Consider the following 18,365-nt stretch of genomic DNA (forward strand, 5'->3'; position numbering starts at 1 on the left):
TGATTAGCCTGCCATATGCACTCGGAGTTGGTTGCTGGGCTGCCCATCAGGTCCATCACATACGGCAGCCCAACAGCCAAATGAAAGACCTTGCACTGCAGGCTGACAACACTGGTGCTAATTGCTAGGCAGTGTCTAAACTTTGTCAACCTGCAACAGGAAGTACTGTTACTGACAGAATCTCCGGGTAAAAAAACAACAAAACATGGTTTAGAAAACTATACAAGCATGATGCCAAAACATATTGAAAAATAGATTTGGGGTTTACCAACAAGTTAATCCTGAGAGATTTATACATTTAGGGGAGGCCACCCACCTGTATACTGCTAGGAGCCCCGGGATATGAGGTTTCCGAGAAGTTCTAGAACATTAAAGCATCCCGGTGCCTTGGAAGCTCTAGGAAATAACTAACAAGGAATGGTGTGGGAAATGCAATCCTTCAGTCAGTGTGGAATCTTTCTTACTGTGCACTTCTGGATTTCTGAAAGCTAATTTTTAGGAAAGATTCATGAAAGGCCTGCATCTCTTTATATTACCTATTTCAAAGACAGCTTTGGGAAAATACATAGCTTTCTCTTACCATTATCTTTGGGCTGGGTTCACACCTTGGCGACTGTGTTTTTGGGCGTTTCTACGCACGTTTGTGAAGCGCGTTTTTACGCGAGGTATGCGCATAAATCAAGACGCACATTTTTGTGAGCAGATTCTAGCTCATTGATATTAATGGCCAGGCACACGTTAAAAGCGCGCAAAAAACAGAGCAAGTGCACATTTTCAAGCTTTTCCTATTGAGTCTATGGGGCCAAAATGAGCTGTAATATGCCAAAAAAAAACTCATGTACTTTCTCCAGGGACAGATGTTTTCCTTATTGTGACAAAACGATCAAATGTGAACAGGGCCATAGAAATGAATGGGATTTTTTGGGGGGGCATAGTCGTTAAACGTTTTTTTTTAGGGCAGAAAAAGCGCTACAAAATGCTCAGCGTGAACCAGGCCTTAACCCGGGAAAAAATGGTTGGATTATAGCTGCTTACCAGTTAGTTTTTGTTTTACCAATATACACCGGCATTCCAGATCAGCTCACAAGCACCCTCTCTAAAACAACTACAATGCTTCAAAAGACAGCAGTCAGGAACTTATTTTAGTAAGCAAAGGCTGTTTTTACTAAAATGCTGAATGGAATCCACTGAGGGACATAAGCAGTTATCCTACTGTAAGTTATCCACCTACAAGGAGACCGGACACAGGCAAACAAATAATCGTTTTTACTGTGCCGAGACAACGTTTACAAAGTTTGCTGAGAAAGACTACACAGCAGTGGCACAAGCATTTGGTGAATGCAATAACCAGCCTGCTATTGCAATTTGAAATGGCCAATAGCAGGCTTGCTATCACGCCAGCCCACTACCTGCTGTATTTACATTCAGCTGCTGTCTGCGGAATCTTGCTACTGGTGGCTGTCATTCCCTGGCTGAAGCTATTCAAGCACCATGTGCTTACAATACAATTATTTGGGGGGGGGATTATAAAAAAAAATAAAAAAAAAGTCATTTTCGGTTTCGACTTGGCAAATTCTGCTGCGGGAGGTGCGTTGCAGTATCATTCATTTCATTGGCACCCCAAACACGCCTCCCACCCACAGTGTGATCGCCTGCACTGGAGCGCATGGTATCACAATGCCGTGCGTTCCAGTGCACTGCAATTGCAAAAAACTGCACGTGCAGTTTTATTCTTAAGTAAACTTTATGTTTGTAACACTGCATTTTATTTTAAATTAACAAATGGCATTTTATATTTTTTATATGTTGAATAAATTGAAAAAATAAAAAAAATCGGCCAGCTAATTTATTATGAAAATAATCATTAATTGCAGCCCTACATATAAAACTAACAAGTACATCTACAGCAGCCTCCTCCTCAATCCTTCAGAATAGATCTCTGCACTGTGCACTGTCACCCAGGTGATTGTTTTTAATAAATGTGAAGAGCACTACAAGCACCCTGGATTGAAGCATGCTCCCTGGATTGCTTGATCATTATATCCCTGGCAAACCTGCCAGCGGCCCGATATGTGCAACCTGCAGGACACAGGAGGAGCTGAGCACCTCCTCAACCAGCTTCTTGCTGGGGCGGTCAGTTTTATTTCCATATATTTTTACAATCACCCTTTTATATTGTGCATATCACCACAATTGCTCGTATCTGTCACCCTCTATATAGTCACAATTCCCAATTTGTTCGCTGCATTTTGTAACAGTTGACTGTTGTCTCGGTAATGTGTATAATTAAAAGCCACTTAGTCATTTACATTTGTGAAGACACCACTGTTTAGCAGATTATAGAACTATAATTTAGTCCCATCATCTACGCCTGTCACTTTCCAAGCATGCCACTCATGTTTTGACACGGAAATGCACTGCCATTATTAAAACCTTGAACTTTATTTTGCATGCCTTTATTTTTCCTATGTTGTGCACTGCTATTGCGATCTTATATTTTATCTCTTTATATTTTCTTTTACCAACACGATTTAGACAGTATATATAAAACATTCAAAAGTCTCTATCTCCATTTGTGTGTGAACATTATTGGTATTTAATTTCATGAAAACTACTGAAAATAACTTTTGATACAGGTGTGTGTGCGTGTGTGCGCGCGCGTGTGTGCGTGCGTGTGTGTAAAAAAATAATAATCTGCCCAGGTGTTACTACACTAAGTATGCTACTGCAAGTAAGGGGTGATCAAACAGCAAATTGCTAACAGGCCTATAAGGCTCCATTTCACACACATCGGTTTTCGCGCGCCACAAAAACATGTACATTTTAAACATACATGCGGATTCTGCATGTTTGTGGTTACTACTATAGCTGAAACGCATGGAATCCGCCCAGAATATCACTATTGGACTACGCGGACGTCGCGCAGGTGTGAACCAGATGCATAGGAATGCATTAGGTTTTTAGGTTTAGCGTATTTAAAACCGCTATTGTTTGAACGGGGCCTAAAACCACAAAGATAGGAGGGACTTCCTGCAGCTCAAGAGGCACCTGAAGGACAAACACTGGATCTTACTGGATGAGGCAAAACCTCTTGCCAGATAGGGAAACCTGGCAGCACAACCGAAGGGAAAAGTTGGAGACCAACCTGATACTAAAGACCACAAAAACAAATGGTCACTATGTAGAGAGAAATGACCCAACATGAGAGAGATCACTGAACCATGGACTAAGTGAGAAACCGGTCAATCCAATCCCTCCAGACTGGGAAGAAAAAACTCACAGCCTGGCATACTCAACAAGGGAAGGGCACAAGCTTATTATTAGCAAACCGGTACCAGACAAGGAAGACAGGGATAATATCCTTGTAAAAGGCAGACAAAAAAATCGGCTTAAGTAAAAAGATCCTAAGCCTCTAATCACCAAACCCTTAAAGATCAAGGTCAAGGAGCCCTGAGAACCCAAGACTGGCTAAAATACAGAAAACCTTTAAAGTAGTTCTTGAGAACCAAGCATCTGATCCCATGAAGTTAGCATGACTAAATGAGTAAAGTGCATAGGAAGGACCCCAACAAGAGTAGGCAGGAGAAGTTAGAAGACCTAACCAAAAAACATTGAGACTAGAGTAGAATGTGAACAGCTGAAGAGCAACTCAGAGTAAAGGGACTAGCCTATAGACCTAAAGGGCTGCTCTCTGTACCTGGATGTCTGAAGGACAGACTACCCAAAGGCCCACAAGGACTAGCAACCATAATGCTTAATGCTGAAGACTTCTCTAAAGGGTTTAGCAAGTTTCTTGCTTCCATCCAGGCTGTGGGAGAACCAGGCTTAAAGGGTCTGGCAGCTTCCACTACTGGAGCAGGTAAAGGAGAGGTAAGAGACTTAGCCAACCTTTCCCTTGACTTCCAATGCTGAGGCAGGTTAACGTTCTGACCTCCAGTGATGTCACTGATTAGAACATTAAGGGTAGGGCTGAAGAGACGCGTCCCTCGAAGACCAAGCAAGTTAGGTGCTCAATAATGCAGCATCTGCCTTCCAGTACTGTAACCAGAGTGCTTTGCACATCTGTATGGGCAACAGACCCCTATGTATGGGCAACAGACCCATATGAGACACAAGCTTAGATACTTCCAGCAAGCCATCACAGCTGAAATGTATGGCTCCAGACATGTAGTCAACACGCTCTAGCAGAAAAGGGTCAACTGGGGCAGTGGAGAGGTCTCGTGGGACTTAACCTATTCCACCACAGTCTGACAGATTAAAGGTCACAGCTAGAAGTGGTTTCCGGTAGGTTATGGATAGAGCCACAGTGGGTATGGACCACTGTCTAACAAAACTATCCCAGAGGGGAACAAATGCAAAAAGTGCTCAGGTGGGGTCCAGGACATCTTCTTAGGGTGCTTCCAGTTCACATATTCCTTGAATACCAACTATAAGATGTACCCCACCATATTAACCTCAATATTTTATTTAATTTGATGTGATTTACGATGGTCGTATCTTGCTGCCTGATAGGAACACAGGAGTGGTGAAGGCCCTGTTAAGCTGTTGAGTTTTTGCAACACACCCCATGGTCAATTCTGTGCAATGCAAAGAATTCAGAATCAAGTATAGTTACTTTTTCACTAACCTGCGGAATTGTGCTATGGATAGAAGACAAAATGTATGGTATGCAGAGCAGACAGGATATTAAAAAGTGCCATTTCCAAAATACAAAGGGAGGGTGTCACAAGCCCATGCTCCAGGTGCTCCATAGTCATTAAACCTTTTCTTCTACCATTTGGAGAAGTCATTTAAGTTCATATTTGAAGTCAATATTTGAGAGTGAGCTGTTAACAGCCAAATATCTGCTGATTAATTGCACTGACATTCTGATGTGAACTCCCATGTACGATTTTCTATTAGGACCTCACGGGACCTTATGCAATACAATGTAAGTGTATGGAATAGAGGTCAGTTCTTCGTTGTAAACTGATGTGAGATGCAATACTACATACACATTTACACACTGGATGTGTAATAAATAACCTCCCTTTTTGATTGTGAATTGTGTTCTAGCTATGTTATAATTGAGCACTGTGGATCCTATTTAAATAAACAACTACCTAATATTTTATGCTTTATGCATTGGATTATGGTGCTTCTAAATATTGTTTTATGGCAATTTAACACAGGGCCTGATTTTTGTGCAGTGTTCCCGTTTTAAAAGACAGACCTGTATGATCTTAATTGTGAAGTTGGGGGGAAAGGGTTTTGTACGATTGTATACCATTAGGTGCTTTCTGGTAATTAATGAGTCTAGGCAATTGTTTTCTTTATAAAAGTATTCCTACGAGTGCAGGCACACAGTAGTCCTTTTTTTTGCCCCCAATTTTTGTTTGGATACCTCGAATAGTGGGTATAGTGAAAAGGACCAAGACTAGAGACAGCAGGCTGATCCTCCAAAGAGCAGTATGTAACAGTATCCTGTAAATCTAATGCAATGGCAGAAGACTGGGATTCCTCGAAAACAATCTCATCCTAAAAGAGACTTAAAGGAGCTTAGAACCTCTGCTTGTAAGCAACTGCAAGGAATTTTGCAAACTTGGCCACAAAATGTTGTGTTACTGCAGTAAAGGTTCCTGATGACAAGGAACAGGGACATTAGATGCTTCCTCCATGTTGAATGGTGGGAAAAAGCGTGGAGCAACACTTCACCCAGTAGATGTCCTTCGGTTTTACTGCATTCTGGGGTAAATCTGGCGGAAAGCAGGAAATTTAAAATGCAAAACCCTATTTAAAATGCAAATTCATTGATATGCATTGAGGCTGCACAGGGAAATGTAATAAAATTTGGGATAGATGGATGTCACTTATTAAAACTTGTTATCTCATAACATGTGGCTCCTACCTGTTGGGCTTGATGCTCTCATCTCTTCTACCCCCATTTTAACTTTTAGCACTGTAACATACTGAATTATAGGGCTGCATCTAACGATTATTTTCACAATCGATTGGTTGGCCGATTATTCTTCCGATTAATTGGATTTTTTTTTTTAAATAAAGACTATCCGTAAATTTAAAATAAAATACACAAATGGAGTGTTAGAAACAAAAAGTTTACTTCACAATAAAAGTGCATGCACAGTTTGCAGTACTGCATGTTCCCGTGCGGGCGACCGGAATGCGGGTGAGAGGCGCCATTGAAATGAATTGTACCGAAGCGCACTTCCCGCACCAAAATTGTCAGGCCAAAAGCCAAAATTACTTTTTTCACCATTTGTTTTTCAATGAGGGAAAGTTTTTTTTTTTTCTTTTACTATATTTGAAATGTTTTATATCATTTTTTTGTTGTTTTTACTTTACTGTTGTTAGGGGCTTTGGAGAAATACCAGGGGTCGAAATAGATCCCTGATATTTCTCTTTTGAAATACAAAAAAAAAAGAAGAGATTGAGGCCAAAGAGTCCTCAATCGGTGGGGGTTGAGGTTTGGGGGAGCTCTCACCACTGGGCAATGGCTGCAGCGGAGCACAGCCGGGATCGGAGGGGACACAGAGCCAATGAAACACCGGCTTCCAGCACAGAGGAGAGAAGTAGGTGATCCACACCAACTAATCGATAGTAAGCATCGTTGAGAACGATGCTCAATATCGATAAGTTGATTCAGCCCTACTGTAATATTTGCTTTTTAATTCTTCTATTTATGCTTTTGGGTTTGCCCATCAGCATGAGGTGCCTTTAATAACATAATGCTATTGAATTATGAAGAACATTGTTTTGGTTTTACACAGTTTCAATAAACTAGTTCATTATTGCAAAAAAAGAAGATGCTCAACTGATATGTACTGGCCTACCTTCTGGTTTGGATTTCCTTTCATGGATACTGGCTCCAGAGGTTTGGAATCTACACAAAGACAAAATAAAACACATCACCACAGTGACACAGAAAATTCCAAAACCTAAAAACGGGTACCTGCAGACATTATAGGGATTATGTGAAGGGAGATATCCAAGGGAACCTTTGAATTACAGGAGACACCCCTGGCCAATTGTTGCAAAACGAAAAGTCAACTGGTCTGGGTACATTGTGGTCAGATGTTTCCATGATCAAATATCTACCTTAAAGAGGACCTTTCAGAAACTAAGTTTACATAAAAATATTTCTGACATGTCATAACCAATTTCTAAGGAATACCTGTACACTTTATTTATGAAATTATCTAAGCAGCGAATCATGTAGCAGCGGCACAATGTATAAAATTATGCAGATATAGGCTGACAGTTTTAGTTGTTGGGAAGAGGAACAATGTGACCTCTGTGATGTTGACTGTGGCATTATTGTTGTTACGTGATGGGCTGGATTCAGGATTTCTTAACTGCTGATTTCTTGGGATTTTCACTTATAAAAGACTCTTTAATTTACTCAGAATGGTACAAGAAAACAAAACATCCAGCGAGTGTCAGTTCTGTGGATAGAAACGCCTCTTTGATTAAAAGGCTACAGTTACGCCAGTGACCACGCTTCACAAATATGGTGCGCAAAAAAAAAGAATCTCAGAATCCACAACCCATCAATGGGCCACAACAGCAGATGACCATGTCAGTTTTCACTTCTGTCAGCCAAGAACAGAAAGCTGAGGCTGCAGTGGACAGGTTAACCAAGACTGAACAGTTGAAGACCAATAAAATGTAGTCCGATCTGATATCAAAATTCTGTTCAGGCCCTCAAGATGGTAAGCATTAAAATGAAGGTGGGTATACACAAACATCAAAATACAACTTTATTATATTAAAAATTGCCCCAGAAAGTATCTTAGGAAGAAGTCTCACCTTGTATTATTTTTCACAGCTCAGTCACCTAACTCCCTACACAGTGTATGTTGCTTTTTATCCCATGCTACTGAGTTAAAGACTTTGACAGCTCACTCCACTTAATTCCCTACCATGATCTGCAAAGGAGGTGGCCTCTTAATTAACAGCTCTTATCTGACTGTCTCTGCACTTCCCAGACACAAGAGGTCACAGCAGAGGAAATGAGCACCCTCTAACAGGAATCAGCACAAGAACTGGAAGGGAAGCTTTGTTTTGTGTTGTGCAAGTGCAAGTGCAAAGGCAGTGACAGAAGAGCTCTCAATCAAGAGTCCAAAGTCTGTAACTTATTTTCTACTTAATACAGGAGGAATGGAATAAAAAGCAACATACACTCTGGGAGTTAGGTGACCGAGTTGTAAAAAATAATACAATGCAAGACTTTGTTCAATGCTCCTGTATACTGTTTTGTTTCTTTGTTTTCCAAGGCATATGCTCCAAGTTTATCATCCGACTTCTTTTTGGTTGTCACTATCATGCATCTGTCATGCTGTCCAATTGCCATTTGACATATAAAGTCAGCCACTACATGAAGGTAGATTTTCCCCATTAAGAATGAAGAAATGCTATACACCTTTACCTCCACTGCTAACTGGCTCAGAGTGCCTGCCAACTAACTCTTACTGGCTTTGCAGTGCAGCTCTGACACTCGGTAATGCACTCCTTGGATTTCTTTTGAGGTTACAGTGCACAACCAGAAACATTTTGGCTTTCATAACAAGCTGTTTCATTCAGTCACATTTAGAACGTGGTGGTAGCATTGGAGCTGCTTGGTGGCTGTTAAACGGCCAATCAACAGCCAAAAAAAGTGTAGAAGTTTTTAAAATTATTTCTGATAGTGGAAAACCTTTTAAAACCAAAAAGGAAAGCACAGATCCTTTACACTGAATACAAAGACTGATAAGCAACGTAGTAGAAGCATCCTTACAGAGAGATGCACTTTTCCTGTCTGCTGATGCTCTTTACATTCTGGGGAGAATTCCTCAGGAAAGGGAAGCACATCAAACCCCTCTGTAGTAATACCTATAGCACTAACATACAGAGCAGATTGGTGTCTACTGGGGCCCCATGCCCTAAAGGATAGATTTTGACCTAAAAGTAAATTAAAAACTACAGTAAATGCAAGCATCTTTGGGCATATGCTATCACATAATACAGGTTTACGGTACTGTCCAAGACCCCAGAGGTGACGTCATCCTGCCAGACACTTCGCCTCTGGTTATTCTAATTTTTTTCTTTCCCTTACCATTTACAAAAGAGTCCAGGCTGTCCAATGTCTCCCGAGTGCTATCAAATCTGTCCAGTGTATCCAAGCGTATATCAAAAGAAGGTTTTAGAGGTGCTCCAACTGGTACCACCAGAGGTTTCAGAGTGTCCAACAAGCCAAAAGAAACAGGCGGCAGGGAGGATGATGCTGTAAGGCCAGCAGGTCCCAAAGTTGACACCAATTGACTGCCAGGGGATAACACTGGTATAAGCTGCGGCATATGTTTGGTTGCCTAAAAGAATAAAAACATGATAATCAGTTCAAACATGTCCTGAATCAAACGCTGACCAAACATTAGCAGATACCATTAGACTGCCTGAAAATATTTTATTTTTTTCACTCAAGACTCACATTCTTTAGAATGTAATGTCCCCAGGCCTTTTAGTGCAAGCTTTATCACTATTCAGGATACAGATCTGCAAAAATTATCCAACACAGACAAAGACATGAATGTCTACACCAACTAAAATCCTAGATAAGCTTTAACATCCTATACCTAATGTAAAAGAAAACCCTAGAAAGTAAGAGGGACAGCGATCTCTGCCCTCCTCCTCACCTCCTGATAATCGTAGAGTGGCAGGCCTTGTGTTTCGCAACCGCGTTACAACCTGCGCTGTTGACATTTACCAAATTGCAATGCCAGTGAAGTGGAGTTCTGCCATTACTACACTGATGCGCATTACTTCACTCTCAGCCACTGCACTGGCGCCCATTAACCCAGTTGCCTATTAACCCAGCCTTCATTTGCACTTCCGAAGTCATCCAGTTGAGCCAACTGCTCACTCCTGCTCCTCCTTGGTGCCTGGATGCTCCTTACTCTCCCTTCCTGCTACCCCGGCAATTGAGATGAAGATCAGGTATCGGAAGACACCGTCTCCTGCTGAGAAGCTGGCGTGCTTCCAGTGGGCTCAAGATGATGGAGGCAGCTGCCACTTCTCCTTTATCCTCGTCTGGATCACTGGACTGCCTATGCTATGCTGTATCCTGTTAAGCTTCGTGTAACTGGTGTTGGATTTTGGGGCTCAGCGTCTCCTCCGCATTCTTTTTTTTTATGCCAGGAAAGCCCTCCTAATGGTGTGGAACCTATGAGCAGAGGGGTAGGCCCAAACTTTTTGACTGTATTTGGGGCCTTCGGGTAGCTGTTACAGACACGAATGTGGATGTATCCTGATTCTGACGTTCCTTTATGTCATTTTGTTTTACTTTATGTTTACATGTTTAATGGTATACATCAGGGCTCAAAATTTCCACTCACCCCCTTGCAATTGGCGAGTGAAAACTGCATGGGGGGCGAGTGGAAATAATTCACGGTCAAAGACTGAAGGACCGACTCCTGGACGAGTTTTTGGCGGCTTCCCGTGTGCCGTAGCTCACCTCCGTGTGCCTTGCCCATGTTAAAGATGGCCGCCGCATTATAAACCTCATTAAAGATGGCCACCGCATTATGAACCTCATTAAAGATGGCCACCGCATTATGAACCTTATTAAAGATGGCTGCCACATTACAAACCTTATTAAAGATGGCCGCCACATTACAAACCTTATTAAAGATGGCCGCCACATTATAACCCTTATTAAAGATGGCCGTCAAATTATAAACCTTATTAAAGAAGGCCGCCACATTATAAACCTCATTAAAGATGGCCGTCGCATTATGAACCTCATTAAAGATGGCCACCGCATTATAAACCTTATTAAAGATGGCCGTCAAATTATAAACCTTATTAACCCTTTCGCTGCCAAGCCCTCCGGAACATTTTTCAAATCAGCTGGCCACGCCATTTTTGCATTTTCTTCCTATTGATTTGATTTTCAGCTGCTGGGTTGCTAGCGTTGTAAAAGACCCTCCAAACCATATATTTTCTGAAAGCGCAGGCCCGGTAGAATAAAAAGATGGTGATACTAAATTTGTAGGCCCTGCGATAATTGCGCAAATGTTACTCAAATTAATATTAAACCGATAAAAATACACAATAAGGTTTTTTTTTTTTTTTACACATTTTTTATTTATTTATTTTTTTAAATCATTTTATTTTGTTTTACATTTTTTTATTTAAATTTTTTTTACATTTTATTTATTTTTTAAAATAGTAAAAATAATTTTACTATCATTGGTTTATGAATGGGGAGGAGCCTCTGTAGTGAGTGCTAGTCCCCATTCATAAATTCTTGAATGAACAGGCTGTGATGTAAATCACAGCCTGTTCATTCATAACTGGGGACACATAGTACTATGTGTCCCCAGTTATTTACAAACACCGGAGTGATCAGACGATCGCTCCGGTGTTTGCTCTGCAGATATTTAACAATCCCCCGCTCGGCCACGCTACAGAGCCGCTGTCATCCAAAAACTGACAGGATGAAAGCGGCTCCGATCACTATGCCGCTCGGCCATCCTGAATTGCGGCCAGCCGCCGCTCACTTCCCCGACCCTCCCGCCGGTGATTTTTTGTATATAATTTTGTGATTTTGTGTATATGTTTGTTATGCCTGGTGGGTTGTGCTGTGTGTGTATAATGCCCAGTGCACTGTGCTGAGTGTTTGTGTTCTGCCTTGTGTATGTATTATGCCCTGTGCCTTGCGCTGTGTGCGTATTATGCCCTGTGCCTTGCGCTGTGTGCGTATTATGCCCTGTGCCTTACGCTGTGTGCGTATTATGCCCTGTGCCTTACGCTGTGTGTAGGTGTTATGCCCTGTGCGTTGTGCTGTGTGTGTATGTTATGCTCTGTGTGCTGTGCGTATTATGCCCTGTGGTTTGTGCTGTGTGTGTGTGTGTCTTATGCCCCGTGTGTGTAATGCCCTTTGTGTGGTGCTGTTTTTGTTTGTTATGCTGTGCGTCTTATGCTCTGTGTGTGTGTGACATGTGTGTTGTGCTGTGTGTGTATGTTATGGAGTGAATTACAACTGAGTTGATGGAGCCCTGTACTTAAGTATAGAGTTGATCATTTTGGGTGAAATTCACACCATATTGAGTGTAAGAAGGGCTTACTTGTCTGTTGGGTTTATTTTTATATCTTTTTTTTTTTTAAATGGTGGAATTTAAAGGTGGGAGAGGCAATGTTAAAGGAGGGGAGGAGGGTAGGATGGGATGGGTTCAGGCAAGGGCACCTGGGGGTGAGTAACTTTTAAGGCCTGGCTAGTAGCTCAGGACCTGAAATTTTGAGCCCTGGTATACATTATTTCTATCTGTCTTATGCTGAGCATATTCTACCTAGTGCTGTTGTTATTGTACGTTATTGATTTAATTGCTTTTAAGTTACATTGCACTGACCAGGTGGCAGTCTTGCAAATCTGAAAAACCGATGTCTGATGCTCAAAAGCCCATGAAGCAGTAACTGATCTAGTGGAGTGCGCTTTGACTAAGAAAGGGAAAACCTTGCCCTTGGAGGTCAAAGCCATTAAAAGAGAACTATGGGGTAACCTTTTTTTTCCCCATAGTTCTCTTTAGGTTCACGGGAGGACATATACCAACGTCCTCCTGAGACCCAAATGTCAGTATATAGCAGGCTATTACAATACTGTTGAAATCCACCCCACTTGCTGATTGACATCAGTCTCTGTTTATCTAGAGGCAGAGCCAACTATGCCCTCCCTCCCCATCACACTCAATGAATGGGAAGCCTCAGTACAGAGGCTTCCCATTCATTCAGAAACCAATGATAGTAAAAATAATTTTACTATCATTGGTTTATGAATGGGGAGGAGCCTCTGTAGTGAGTGCTAGTCCCCATTCATAAATTCTTGAATGAACAGGCTGTGATGTAAATCACAGCCTGTTCATTCATAACTGGGGACACATAGTACTATGTGTCCCCAGTTATTTACAAACACCGGAGTGATCAGACGATCGCTCCGGTGTTTGCTCTGCAGATATTTAACAATCCCCCGCTCGGCCACGCTACAGAGCCGCTGTCATCCAAAAACTGACAGGATGAAAGCGGCTCCGATCACTATGCCGCTCGGCCATCCTGAATTGCGGCCAGCCGCCGCTCACTTCCCCGACCCTCCCGCCGGTGATTTTTTGTATATAATTTTGTGATTTTGTGTATATGTTTGTTATGCCTGGTGGGTTGTGCTGTGTGTGTATAATGCCCAGTGCACTGTGCTGAGTGTTTGTGTTCTGCCTTGTGTATGTATTATGCCCTGTGCCTTGCGCTGTGTGCGTATTATGCCCTGTGCCTTGCGCTGTGTGCGTATTATGCCCTGTGCCTTACGCTGTGTGCGTATTATGCCCTGTGCCTTACGCTGTGTGTAGGTGTTATGCCCTGTGCGTTGTGCTGTGTGTGTATGTTATGCTCTGTGTGCTGTGCGTATTATGCCCTGTGGTTTGTGCTGTGTGTGTGTGTGTCTTATGCCCCGTGTGTGTAATGCCCTTTGTGTGGTGCTGTTTTTGTTTGTTATGCTGTGCGTCTTATGCTCTGTGTGTGTGTGACATGTGTGTTGTGCTGTGTGTGTATGTTATGGAGTGAATTACAACTGAGTTGATGGAGCCCTGTACTTAAGTATAGAGTTGATCATTTTGGGTGAAATTCACACCATATTGAGTGTAAGAAGGGCTTACTTGTCTGTTGGGTTTATTTTTATATCTTTTTTTTTTTTAAATGGTGGAATTTAAAGGTGGGAGAGGCAATGTTAAAGGAGGGGAGGAGGGTAGGATGGGATGGGTTCAGGCAAGGGCACCTGGGGGTGAGTAACTTTTAAGGCCTGGCTAGTAGCTCAGGACCTGAAATTTTGAGCCCTGGTATACATTATTTCTATCTGTCTTATGCTGAGCATATTCTACCTAGTGCTGTTGTTATTGTACGTTATTGATTTAATTGCTTTTAAGTTACATTGCACTGACCAGGTGGCAGTCTTGCAAATCTGAAAAACCGATGTCTGATGCTCAAAAGCCCATGAAGCAGTAACTGATCTAGTGGAGTGCGCTTTGACTAAGAAAGGGAAAACCTTGCCCTTGGAGGTCAAAGCCATTAAAAGAGAACTATGGGGTAACCTTTTTTTTCCCCATAGTTCTCTTTAGGTTCACGGGAGGACATATACCAACGTCCTCCTGAGACCCAAATGTCAGTATATAGCAGGCTATTACAATACTGTTGAAATCCACCCCACTTGCTGATTGACATCAGTCTCTGTTTATCTAGAGGCAGAGCCAACTATGCCCTCCCTCCCCATCCCTCCAGTGAGCGTGGGAGGATCGGAGAAAGGAGGGGGGGGGAATCCCTGCGGGAAGCGGTGACTGACTGACACACTCTGCAAAGAGATGATCGGGAAGTGAGCGATCGACGGTATGTTTTCACCCACTCCCTCAACAGAGCCAACCTGTGACAGTTTTAATGTCACAAGCCGGCTCTAACTATGGGGATGAGTGCAATTCACTCGCCCCATAGTTCTCTTTTAAGTGATGCACTATCGAATCCACCCAGTGATAGTGAAACGAGAAGCAAGTTGTCCCCTATGGAATTCTTCAAAAATGACTGAGTCATTTTGAAAAGCAGCTGTAGCGAAGGAAGAAACTCAAGCAGCATGCATCACATCAGAGAGAGAAAGGATGAGTGGGCAGCCCTGTCTAAGGCCTCCCAACAAAGCTGAAAGCCTCCCCATACATTCAGACAATGCGCCACAAAAAATCGTCACTTGATAAACAAGACGTGACCAACTGTGAAGGGGCAGAGATCGTGGCTTTCGGTGTCAGGCAGGACTGTTAAGGCAAATTCTGCATATCCCCCCAAGCAATTAGCCAAATGTGCAGTACTTGTTTCCGAAAGAGAGAGAAGGGGTATGGGAGAGATAAGAAAAGGGGGGAGGGAGAGAGAAAGAGAAGAAAAAGGGTGGGAGAGGGATGTCTACCAGTCCGAATAAAAATTGTGATTTTACTAAAAAATATGAATCTTAGCTTTCCTTATAGGAGAATAGCTAATATGCAGGCTCATACCTGACCAGGTTTCTGTGCAGATCTTCTACACAATGTTATGCTGAAATTCAGGCAATACATGCAGGATAAGCCCATGGCTCATGAAGTTTTTTTCTTCTTCCAGTTGGTCAAGAAAGAAGGTCAGATATAACATATTTTGAAACAAAATTAGCAGTAGCGGACCACATAAGCTCAATGAAAAAAGAAAGAAAAACTCTGGGCAGAAAACACTGCAAGGGTTAAGTGCCCGTTTTCGTCTAGCGTCTAAAGTAACAAAGATATACTCGCCCGAACCTCGGTCCCGCCTGGCTGCTAGATTTGGCCCTGCAGCCTCTTTCACCCTCCGCTGAGTCATCACGTCCAATACAGTGTATTGGATGTAAGGACGCTGAGGTACATTCCATCACAGGAGAGGAGGGAGACAAAGGCTGTGGGGACTGGTCCAGCAGCCAGGCGGGACTGAGTTTTGGGCAAGTATATCTTTGTTATTTTAGACCCTAGATGAAAACAAGTACTTAACTCTTGCAGTGCCGGTCTAGCCCCTCTGCAAGGATTAAGTTTTCTTCAAGTTTCTGGAGTAGATCTGCCGCTGAAGTCCAAGTTTTTAAAAGCACAGTAGATGGAATGGCTATTGAGCCATTGATCTGTGTAGCATACCTAGCATACACCCTTTCCGGTTTATGGGTATTGGAGAAATGTCATGACATTGCAACTCAGCAACCTGCAGTGTGAGAGGTTTGTAGGTTGAAACAAACTGTATCCCATCTCACTCCTGACCGGAAAAAAGCCCCAAAGAAGCAGGGTGGGTGCGGCAGTGACAGCAGATGCCTCCGCAAAACACATGCAATCTTTTTATTGACTGAGGTAGTGTAGCATCTTACAGCAACATTTTGGAACCTGTGTGGTCCCTTCTTCAGGCAAACGTTGCTGTAAGATGCTACACTACCTCAGTCAATAAAAAGGTTTGTAGGTTGGGCGCCATGCGTGTCCAACCGAGAACAAGCTTTATAATCATTAGTAGGTCTAATGCATCAGGAGTTGTTTCATTTTTGTTGAATGGATAGACTCATTGTGTATATGCCAAAGACACTCTTTTCTGAGTCATAAACTGCGATATGCATATGACACCTTTGATTGTAATGGTACTATTAGACTATGTACCATATGTGTACTGGTGTCTTAAATAAAGAATACACAAAAAATATCCCTGTCAGATTTGTTGGTGCCTGTGCAATGGTACAAATGTTTCCATTTACTCCCTGTCCAAAAAAATGGATGTAAAACAAATTTACCCCAAAATAAGCAAGTTAAGATATCCCATCTATATCTGTCACATGACAAATGATCACCGCAACATTTTCCTATGTGGATACATCAATACAAAACATGACACGGGTTCCACGTGCTCCCTATGCTATCCAAAACTAAAAAAATAAAGTGTAAGCTATAGATACAGTGTACCTTTGAAATTGCTTGCTGCAAATAATATATCATCTTAAAATTATTTCCATACATTTTGCGGACAAAAGAAACTCTTACCATTTCCAATTCCAGAAAAGAGTCCAGCTCATCTCCAATTACATCACAGTCAGTAAAATAATTTACAGGGTTAGCTGCAGGGGCCATTGTAGGGGTCAATGAAGGGAGACATGCAGCAGCTCCCAAGCTGTTTTTAGGAGAGTTAATGTCAAGGGATGTTGGGAACAGAACAGACTCTGAAGGCACATCTACAAAAATATTTTGAAGAGAGGCATAAATTAAAATTAGCACAAAACATCTAAAATAAACATGAGAAGGGCTTTAGTTTACATTGTATACCTGTTCTACATTTAACATACAGCTTCACCGAAAGTGGGGCTGAACAGTTTCAATGAAATGATTCATTTGTACTTAACCCAACAATCTCTTAAAACGTACCAAATTAATAGGTCATCTTTTCAGGATGGAATTCCTATTTCCAGCAATACTGCCTGCAGCCTCCTAGCTATGAGTACTTCCCTCCTGCTCCGAAACATATGCCCCAAAAGACTGATCGCTCATTCAGTCAATGCAGAGCAGGTCACATATGTGGCCAGACACCCCCCTCTAGTGGTGACAAACATACATTGCTGGTCACTGCCTGAAGACCCTACTAGAACTTGTTGTAAACAAAATCCTAGATAGACAAAGTAAAGTTTTACTAAAAGAAAATGGAGGCAGTTGACAGGCTGCATTAAGACAAATAAAATTGCCATTCTATCTAAATGTCCTATTTAAAATATAAACCATCATGCAGGCTGGATTTTAAGAAAATCCAAAAGCACAATCTTAGATTGTATATGGGGATATCAATGTCACAGGATACATTCAGTACTCTATGCTTTTAAACTACGAAGAGTATCGGCAGTGCTCATTATATAAAAAGAGAGTAGATACAACTGACAGGATGAAAGCGGCTCCGATCACTATGCCGCTCGGCCATCCTGAATTGCGGCCAGCCGCCGCTCACTTCCCCGACCCTCCCGCCGGTGATTTTTTGTATATAATTTTGTGATTTTGTGTATATGTTTGTTATGCCTGGTGGGTTGTGCTGTGTGTGTATAATGCCCAGTGCACTGTGCTGAGTGTTTGTGTTCTGCCTTGTGTATGTATTATGCCCTGTGCCTTGCGCTGTGTGCGTATTATGCCCTGTGCCTTGCGCTGTGTGCGTATTATGCCCTGTGCCTTACGCTGTGTGCGTATTATGCCCTGTGCCTTACGCTGTGTGTAGGTGTTATGCCCTGTGCGTTGTGCTGTGTGTGTATGTTATGCTCTGTGTGCTGTGCGTATTATGCCCTGTGGTTTGTGCTGTGTGTGTGTGTGTCTTATGCCCCGTGTGTGTAATGCCCTTTGTGTGGTGCTGTTTTTGTTTGTTATGCTGTGCGTCTTATGCTCTGTGTGTGTGTGACATGTGTGTTGTGCTGTGTGTGTATGTTATGGAGTGAATTACAACTGAGTTGATGGAGCCCTGTACTTAAGTATAGAGTTGATCATTTTGGGTGAAATTCACACCATATTGAGTGTAAGAAGGGCTTACTTGTCTGTTGGGTTTATTTTTATATCTTTTTTTTTTTTAAATGGTGGAATTTAAAGGTGGGAGAGGCAATGTTAAAGGAGGGGAGGAGGGTAGGATGGGATGGGTTCAGGCAAGGGCACCTGGGGGTGAGTAACTTTTAAGGCCTGGCTAGTAGCTCAGGACCTGAAATTTTGAGCCCTGGTATACATTATTTCTATCTGTCTTATGCTGAGCATATTCTACCTAGTGCTGTTGTTATTGTACGTTATTGATTTAATTGCTTTTAAGTTACATTGCACTGACCAGGT

General features: G+C 42.2%; 1 protein-coding gene across 1 annotated transcript in view; it reads right to left on the minus strand.

Moving 5' to 3' along the window:
* The window catches only part of ZC3H7B (zinc finger CCCH-type containing 7B), an 82,309-nt gene that overhangs the window by 48,895 nt on the left and 15,049 nt on the right, over window positions 1-18,365 (minus strand). The window contains exons 10-12 of the mRNA XM_018565763.1: window positions 16,563-16,750; window positions 9,092-9,344; window positions 6,831-6,880 (exon numbers count right to left, since the gene is read on the minus strand). Coding sequence (XP_018421265.1) covers window positions 6,831-6,880; window positions 9,092-9,344; window positions 16,563-16,750 — 491 coding nt within the window. The remainder of the gene's footprint in view (window positions 1-6,830; window positions 6,881-9,091; window positions 9,345-16,562; window positions 16,751-18,365) is intronic.

This window comes from Nanorana parkeri, unplaced genomic scaffold (assembly GCF_000935625.1).
Source record: "Nanorana parkeri isolate BGI_ZX_2015 unplaced genomic scaffold, ASM93562v1 scaffold885, whole genome shotgun sequence".
NCBI lineage: Eukaryota > Metazoa > Chordata > Amphibia > Anura > Dicroglossidae > Nanorana > Nanorana parkeri.